General features: G+C 41.7%; 1 protein-coding gene across 1 annotated transcript; it reads left to right on the plus strand.

The window, feature by feature from the left end:
- Nucleotides 1-4,802: 4,802 nt before the first annotated feature.
- LOC137799544 (nuclear factor 7, ovary-like) lies at nt 4,803-7,823 on the plus strand. Its single transcript, XM_068596341.1, has 2 exons — nt 4,803-5,655; nt 5,729-7,823. Exons 1-2 carry the CDS (start codon nt 5,595-5,597, stop codon nt 7,132-7,134), a joined length of 1,467 nt encoding a protein of 488 aa, XP_068452442.1. The 5' UTR covers nt 4,803-5,594; the 3' UTR covers nt 7,135-7,823.
- The last annotated feature ends 1,814 nt before the right edge of the window (nt 7,824-9,637 follow it).

Raw genomic sequence — 9,637 nt, forward strand, 5'->3', positions numbered from 1 at the left:
AAATCGGGTAAGAGCGGCGTTTTTGGAGGTTATTCGCGACGCGCTCTTTACTAGTGGAGGAATGCCACGAAAGAGGGTTTCATAAAATGTCCAAAGCTTTATTCTGCTGCAATGATCTCAGTCAGTTTGATGTCCGTTTGATCAGGATAAATCGGGTCGCAGGTGTAAAATGAACATTGCACCACGAGCGCTTCTTGCACATGGTTGAAAAAACGTGATATGAAGGGAAAAAATGGCATTGCCAGATAATGCTGTCGTGCTCCTCAAACATCTCTTCTATGTCTATTTCCATTTAATCTATTGTATTTTATTTTAATCACGCAATACGTCACATGTGATGTAGCTGTCGCATTGCTGGCACTTGCGTGAAATATGAATAATCCCGGTGACAGGCCATTTATTGCCTCGCCTGTGAGACTTGGCACACAGCCACAGCAGGTGGGGGCGTGAATTGAGATCTTAGAGTAAGTGGTAATGTTGATCAAACAGCGCACATTCATGGCTGCTCTTAATCATAACCTTTGCATTAACTCCAATATATACCTTTCCATGACATCTTTGCTTTACATTTAAATGGATTTACAAATTCAAATGAGGAAGTAACGTGTGCATGGGTTCAGAATAAATCTGTAAAGACATGAACATACCATATAAAAGTGTTTCTGGTCAATGCTCTCCAGTTAAAAAAAGCACAAGTTGTGTTTTCAGATAACGTTTTGGGTGCAAATTATGACACAGAGCAGGAAGTGTAAAGACACAGGTGTATTCAATTGAGCTGCTAATTTTTCTCCCCCAGCATATATATATATATATATATATATATATATATATATATATATATATATATATATATATATATATATATATATATATATATATATATATATATATATATATACCTCGTCCACTGTATTCTCTAGAAGCCAGCGTTTAGAGCAGATATGTCTAATTAGCCACTCAATTAAACGCACCTGTGTGTCTTTCCGCTCCTGCAGGAAGCTCCTTCCTTCCTTCCTTCCTTCCTTCCTTCCTTCCTTCCTCTTCTACATCTCGCTCTCTCAAAAAAAACATTTTTGTTTGATCTTTTTGTTTTTTTCAATCATCTGGACTCGCTACTTTTCCAGAGTTCTACGTTCTCGTGTGCAGCGTCTCACGTGTGCGGTTAATACACTAGAAAGAGAGAGAAAGAGAGAGAAAGAGAGAGGGAGAGGGAGAAGGTACATTAAAGTGACGAGGACTCTTTCCCTTCATGCCAGAAGGCGCAGACACATCAAACCTCTGATTGAGCGTTCTCGGTCGTTCGGTTTGAGACGTCCTGAAGAGGCTCGTGACATTGACCGTCGCCATGGAAAACACAACCGTAAAGCCTTTTAAACATAACATCTTTGACCTTACAAAGGTGTAATGAGCCTTTTCTTTCTCGTGACATTTGGCGCCCCCCCCCCCCCTCTCCCCGAGTGCGCCGCCATTGGGTTTAGACCTCCGGTTGCATCCGGTTGACTTCCATTCAAACACCTGGCTTCCTGCAGCTGTTTGAGGATTCTTGCGTCGCGAGACGGTCATGGAGCGACGACGTCGAATACTATAAATACACGTTGCCAAGGTAACAAGCAGGGGTGAGAGGTGTATGTTGTATGTGTGAGGCTGATAAGCATCTCCATGCCTTTAGAGGAAGGATCCAACCTTCTCCAAAGCCATGACTGCCACAGCAGAGCAGCTTCACAGATCATATCCAGAAGCCCTTTCTTCACTCATTAGCTCGATGACGTACATTTAGACACATTTGTGTGTGTGTGTGTGTGTGTGTGTGTGTGTGTGTTTCATTACAATCTAAAGCACCATAGGTTTCTGGAGGCCACACACAATGGACGTTGGGTTTCGGGCCAATGCTTTTCCATTGCTGCAAGAATGTTGAAAGCCACACACACACAAACACACACACACACACACACACACACACACACACACACGTGAGCGTACATTGCTGTTGCAGCCGCTGTCCTGAAAAGTAAAGACACGTTAGTGATTGAAGTCCCTCGGTGCATGCAGTGCTTAGTCTTTTCTCACGAAGAAGAAAATGTCTATTTTTAGCTTGTTTCGTTTCAAGAGAATGACACCTGAATCCAAAGCGTTTACTGTCCTTTTTACACTCCAGGAGGAGGAGGAAGAGGAGGAGGAGGAAGAGGAGGAGAGAGATACTGTAAAGGGCAGCGGCTGATTGCCCCTCCCTTTGTGCAACGCCATGCGGGGAAAGAAAAAGGAGATGGTGGAAGAGGAAGAGGAAGATAAGTCCCATGACCACACTCCAGCTGTACTCATTCTGTCAAGCACACACACACACACACACACACACACACACACACACACACACGCTGTCACATCACCCTCTCCCCGTTTCAAAGAGTGTCAAAGACAATGAAGTGCACTCATTCCCCCATCAGTTCTTTCAAATTTCACACATTTCCTCTTTATTGTGTTAAATTATAATTCTTTATGTTCACTTTTAATCACTTAATTCATCTCGTGGTGCAATATCCATTACATTTAAGTACATTTAAATACATTTAAACACATATATTTAATATTCTTAATTTTTAGTTTTGTTTTATGACTGCTGTACTGTTTATTTATATTACTTGATTTTTTAATCTTTATTTACTTGTGAGCAATGCTGCTGTAATCCTGTAATTTATCCACTGAGGGACTTATAAAGGATTATCTTATCTTATTTTCTCTTATCTTAACCTTTTGGAAACCGTGGAAACCAATTTTAAGTCCCAGCATGACCCATTCAGACGTATAAAATACGTAATTTTTCTCATTTTTGAACCGAACGACACAGTTTTTTGACTGAAACTCCTTCCTAACAGGACAAGACTTTGTTTTATTGTGATTTTTGTTGCAGATTCTGATTCTTTAGGTCCTAATCTTTCCATAAAGGTGTCTTATTGACGCTCCAGGAGGCTTTATTTGGGGAATCTGGCTCATATCATGCTGGACGTTCATAGTTATGATCAAAATATCTTTTAAAAGTGATTTTTTTGCAGATATGCATTTTTTCCCAAGGCTTTGCTGAACAAATACATACAATAAACACAAGTATTGGAATTAATTTGGGGTTCCTACAACGACTCAAACAGGGAAAAGAGGTCTGGAGGCAAAATTGGTTCCACAGTTTTTAACGGGTTAATCCAAACTAACAGCGGACAGACAGAACCGGGTTAGAGAACAAAGAGCTGGACCAGCGTTACAGGAGGATGTGTCACACTTTCTAAACTGTGAATCGAGGCCTTTTTCCTTCTGACGCCACGGACGAGCTGTTAATAATTGAAGTCATTTTCAAAGAGAAGCAGTGGGGGAAATGATGGCAGCGGGAAAAATAAATCTCCACTTCCTAATGTGACGCTTCTTTGATTCTTTCTCCCCCGTTTGCTCCGAGTTTGAACACTCGCCCCGTGCATATCCTTCCCACCGCAAACACGATATAATTGAGATGTTACATGCAAATTGGAACTCCTTCTCTTTTCGCTTCTCATCCGGGGACCTTTCGCTGAAGAAATGTGTTTGATTATATCAGGAAACCAGCAGTTTGTCTGTGGTCGAACAAGAAGGTCAATGAGTCTCTTGTTAGGTTTCTGCTGCACAGATTCACTGCCGTCTCATCAAGGAGACCTGATGTTTCAGGAGGATGAACACAAAGAAGAAAGCAGAACCGTAGGTGTATTTAATACGTAAGGTTCAACCGAATCATATAAATGAATCTAGCCAGAAAAGCAACCCGACTTAATTGCATCGCTCGCCTGTTCCTATTCAGTTTCGAGCACATTTAAGGTGGATGTCGGGCTTGCAAATGGTGTTTTATGGAAGAACAAAATACCCTTATAACTGGAGCGAGGACGTTTTTTGGGAAAGTAATGATGACATTTCGTTAAGTCTTGAATTCTTCAAAGGTCAGTCAGGAGGTCAGTGGTATGATTAGGTCGAGGTTTGGCTTTGAGTTATGAACGTAGCTGTGGGGATTTGGGGCTGAGGAATGCAGTCGTGAAGGTCATAAGCGTGTGTGTGTGTGTGTGTGTGTGTGTGTGTGTACGTGCAGAGTAACATGAAGCTCGGATGCTAAATGTATGAAAAGGCATGTGGCACAAACTGTAGATACACCTGTGGCTTGTTTTAGAGTCGACACTCAACCTGAATCCAAAAGATATTCGTAATTCTTTCAGTGATAATGATGTTTTATAACCCAAAAAATACTGTAAAAAACCTGTGAAAACTGTGAAAATACTGTTAGTGAACAGACCCACTTACTTCTGTGCACGGCTAATGAGCGGCTTAAAGTAAATACAGTCCTGACTGACAACAGCCACGGCTATTTTAAGATCTAGGTTATACCAAACGAGATGGAGACACAGCCAGAAAAAGAGAATACGATAAAGGCTCTAATATCAACGATAGCATGTCAAATGATTTTATGAAGTCATCATGACATCAGGTGAGAAATTATCCATTTTTATTGCATTCAAAATACAATTTTGTGGATTTTCTGTTTAGGTTAGAGGAAAGGATAAGCTTCATTTAACACTATCGTATGTGCTCGCCGTACCTGGAAGAGTCGGTGAAATTCACCGAGCTGCTAACGGACGGTGTTATGAACCCAAACACAAGGGCGTTTGATGTTCCAACGACTGAGATAAGCCACGCCCCCTTTGTGTTCACGCCAAACGCGACGCAAAGATTTGCGTCGCGTTTGGCGTGAACGCAGCATCACGGCGCTCCTCCAGCGCTCCGAGGAGTCAGTCTGGTCATTTAGGGCCAAACTCAAAAGCCCCCAAAAACTTCACACAAACAAGTGCTTCATGTCCTTCACCCCCGTAGCGGTCCATGCTGGATCGGTCCCTGTTGATTCAAAAAGCAAGAATGGAAAGTAAAATATGGCGTTAGCACGACTACATCCAGCGGCTAGCTTGTAGCTTAGCCGTCTCTCCACAGAAGCTGCTTCCCTTTTAGCCAGTCTGTTGTGTTTTGGAGAGGTCCAGTTGATCTGGGACCAGGTGTTTCACCTGTAGTTTCTCCTCCAAAGTTCTTCTTTCAAATGGTGTTGGAGGAGAGATTCTCCCGAGTTAGCATTTGGCAATGTTGACAATCTTTTTGGGGTGGCCATCTATTGGCCGGTCGCCACTGCTCAGTGGACACGTTCCACTTCGCTGCGACACCTGCAGAGTCCGTGAGTGAAGCTCATGACCTGAATGTGTGATGACGCTCCTGTAACCCAACGCCCACCATTTTCCCTTCATCTCCTGATCCATTATTATATAATTACAAGATCTTTCAACAGGCAGCTTAAAATCTACATTCACTGCACATTGAAATTTCCTGCTTCTGCAACACAATTCTTTAATCTCATCTGGTGTTGTGTGAACTTTGCTCGACATTATTGCTTTTTTTTTTTATTGAAGGCAAACATTTGAACTCAAGTTCCTGCAACACTTTAATATTTTATAAGCTTAAAGAAGATTCAAATGTACCGTACAATACAGATAAAATGCTGTTAATCAGTAACTTCTCGAGGTCTGAGAGCTGTTCTTTTGGACTTTGCAATGAAACACACATCTGTGTTACAGGTGAACCGTTTAGCAAAGGAGGAGTCACACACTGAATGTGAGTTTGACTCCACACAGTGAAGTTAGTCAAGGAGGAGGGAGCCATAACTCATGTACTTTTTGCGTTTCAGCTTCACTCAGAGACAACATGGCTTCCCGATCAGAGGAGGATCTCTGCTGTCCGGTCTGTCATGACGTCTTTAGAGATCCTGTTCTTCTGTCATGTAGCCACAGCTTCTGTAAAGACTGTCTGAAGATGTGGTGGAGAGCGAAACCAACTCTTGAGTGTCCAGTTTGTAAGAGAAGATCTTCAAAGGAAGAACCACCTTGTAACCTGGTGTTAAAGAACCTGTGTGAGGCCTTCTTACTGGAGAGAGACCAGAGACCTGCAGAGACTCTCTGCAGTCTGCACTCTGAGAAACTCAGACTCTTCTGTCTGGACCATCAGCAGCTAGTTTGTGTCATCTGCAGAGACTCAGAGAAACACACCGACCACAGATTCAAACCCATCGATGAAGCTGCTCCATATCTCAAGAAGAAGCTTCAGGAAACTCTGGAGCCCTTGAAGCAGAAGTTAAAGGTCTTTGAACGAGTCAAAGTGAAGTCTGATCAAGCAGCAGAACACATCAAGGTCCAGGCCCGACGCACAGAGAGGAAGATTCAGGATCAGTTTGAGAAGCTTCACCAGTTTCTACAGGAGGAAGAGGAGGCCAGGATGGCTGCACTGAGGGAGGAAGAGGAGCAGAAGAGTCAGATGATGAAGGAGGAGATGGAGGCTCTGAGCAGAGAGATAGCAGCTCTTTCAGACACAGTCAGAGCCACAGAGGACGAGCTGAGAGCCGAAGACGTCTCATTCCTCAACAACTACAAGGCCGCAGTGGAGCGAGTCCAGCGGCGCCCCCTGCTGGAGGATCCACAGCTGCTCTCAGGAGCTCTGATAGACCAGGCCAAACACCTGGGCAACCTGATGTTCAACATCTGGAACAAGATGAAGGACCTGGTCTCCTACACTCCTGTGATTCTGGACCCAAACACTGCTTATCCAGACCTCATCCTGTCTGATGATCTGACCAGTGTGAGACGAGGAGAAAGGCAGGAGCTTCCTGATAATCCAGAGAGGTTTGATCATTACTTGTCTGTTCTGGGCTCTGAGGGATTTAACTCTGGGACTCACAGCTGGGATGTCGAGGTCGGAGACGTTAGAGGCTGGTTACTGGCTGTGTTAGCAGAGTCTGTCCAGAGGAAGGGAAGCATACGGTCTGGATTATGGGGAATACAGTTAATTAAAGGTAAATACTCAACATGTTCACCAACAGGTCCAGTCTCTAATTTTGTTGTGCAGAAGAAGCCTCAGAGGATCAGAGTGGAGCTGGACTTGAACAGAGGAAAGCTGTCATTCTCTGATCCTGATACTAACACACACATACACACCATCACACGCACTTTTACCGAGAAGTGTGTGTTTCCATACATTAACGCTTCAGAAAAAGTGAAGATATCGCCACTGAAGGTCTGTGTGTCAAAGCAACAGGTCTGATAGATACTTTAGTTTGAAGGAGGTGATTGTTAGTTATTCACCTCTTAAAATATAAATCCTGTGTTTTTTCTCTTTTCAGCAGAAAACATGAACCTTTCTGCAGTCGGCAGTTTAAACTGCGTTGCTTTTAGCTGCTTTATGACTTTATCTTCCTTCAGATTCATTAACATTACATCATCGAACAGTCCAAGGTCTGAGCTTTGATTGGTCACCAGGCTGTGATTTAGGAGTTGATATCTTTATATTGAGCATAATCAGTAGTGCAGCGCCGCAGAAACGCTTCTGAACTCTTATTGTTTGTGGAGAAAAGAGACGATGAGACATCAAGACTCACCTGCACACAGGTGATCAGGAACCTGCACTTTACTTTCTCTAGTTCCTTTTATACGTTCAGTCATTTGTAAAAAGATATGCGTTCAGTTTCTCTTCAGACTTTTCCTGAACGACTGAAGTTACATTGATCAGACAAAACTAAAGATATTTTATGATGAAATCATTAAATATGAAGTTTAGTCCCTCCATCACAACAGACAAGTCAAGGTCTTATTTGAGTTTTCTTTTACACATTTTAAACTGTGTGTTATAAACTGTACATTTACAGGCTGTCGTCACTGACTGTTTCCTTTAAGTCCAGTCTAGTTTGTTTCTTCTATAACTGTCTTCATATTATTGTTGTTATATATGTGTAAGTATATGAGAGAGAGAGAGAGAGAGAGAGAGAGAGAGAGAGAGAGAGAGAGAGAGAGAGAGAGAGAGAGAGAGAGAGAGAGAGAGAGAGAGAGAGAGAGAGAGAGAGAGAGAGAGAGAGAGAGAGAGAGAGAGAGAGAGAGAGAGAGAGAGAGAGAGAGATCTGTATTAATGCTTTTTTCCAATTTTAGTGTGGCTTATTGGAATGAAATGTAAATAGATATGTGATTGTATCTCATGTGTTGTGTTCAATAAATGTTCATCCAGTCTGATTTTAAAGATGGTCTGGGCTGGTGTTTCACATATTTTAATTTAATAAATAACAGGGGACTACTCAGCTTGACAGCGTTAGTAAATATCAATGTATATGTAGTTTTCACTGAGTTCTCTGTATTCTTCTTATTTTCACATTGTTTGTTCTGCTAAGCGTTAGCTACCTTACTTTAGCTTAGCTGCTAGCAATGGCTTCCTTCTCTTCCTCTCATGCTCTCTCTTGCTCAGCGTCTCACATGTTTAGTTATTATTATTAGCGGTACAGGTAATAAGTGTCGTTTATTTGCTCGGCAGGTCTCTGTGGATTAGATCCACAGCTTCGCACCATCGTAGCTCAGACTTTATCTACATTAACCAGCCTAATCCCCAGAGTCAGTGTGGTCCAGTTAGCTTTAGCCTCTGCTAGCTTCAGCTGTTCGCCTAGAGCCCCAAGCAACCATTTCAGAATTTGTGGCAAACTCACTGACTTTAGATGTCACAAAACTTGCATTTGAACCCCTAACAATAGATAGATAGATAATCAGATGATTTTCTCAATGAAGGAAGTATCCTTCTAAAGCTTATTGGTAATAAAAGTACAATTAGAACTGTAACACATTGTGTTGTTAACATCTTGGTCGGATGAAGTGAGGGACTTCATGAGCAGATCCGTGATGGCAACTGAATTTTCTGCATTTTTTTGTTAGCTCATTAGCTTTACACTACATGCTGATTACTTATAATCAGCAGAGTTATATATATATATATATATATATATATATATATATATATATATATATATATATATATATATATATATATATATATATATATATATTATTCTGGGCCGATTGATTGACAACTTGAAGCTTTTCTTGAAACAATAACAATAAGTCAGGAGGAGCAATCACTGTCAGAGCTGCTGGGATAACGTGTGCATGTGTGTACATACATGTGCATAAAACACACAACTCTCTCAATGCGCCTTTTCTTTCTTGACCTCCACTTAACCTCCGAATATGTCGATACCTGCCAGCTGCTTCACTGCCTCTCTGATGTGCAGACGTGTTTGCGTTCATCTCCTGAACCTCCGGCTTCCTCGCAGACTATTTTGAACCCTGACTCATAAACCTGAGCACGGAAGTGTAAAAAAAAAAAAAAACAGCGCCGCATATTTTCATTTAATTATCTCACTCGGTAATAACCATGCTGTGATCACGAGGGAAGAATGTGAGATGATTGTGAAAGATATTTTAATTAAATGATATTTCATATTGTGCCTTAGTGACATCTGCCTATTTACATATCCATGTTTTATAACTACACAAATAAAAGAATGGTTGATTCCTCATCATGCACCTGTTTTTATGCATCTTAAATCCGTTGTTAATGTTTTTAGGTAAATTTAATAAACACTCGTGCCGTCGTCTTTGTTTACTGGTCAGCTTGTGTTTAAAATCATAGTGCTATGAATTGTGGGTAATTTCCTCAGGCGAAGGGGACATCCAAAGTGTCTTAATAGCAACCTTGTTTCCTTCACTTGCGTCTTTTCCTCTTGTGTCTA

Source organism: Clinocottus analis, unplaced genomic scaffold (assembly GCF_023055335.1).
Source record: "Clinocottus analis isolate CAN_PGR_092001 unplaced genomic scaffold, fCliAna1.0.p SCAF_36, whole genome shotgun sequence".
Lineage (NCBI taxonomy): Eukaryota > Metazoa > Chordata > Actinopteri > Perciformes > Cottidae > Clinocottus > Clinocottus analis.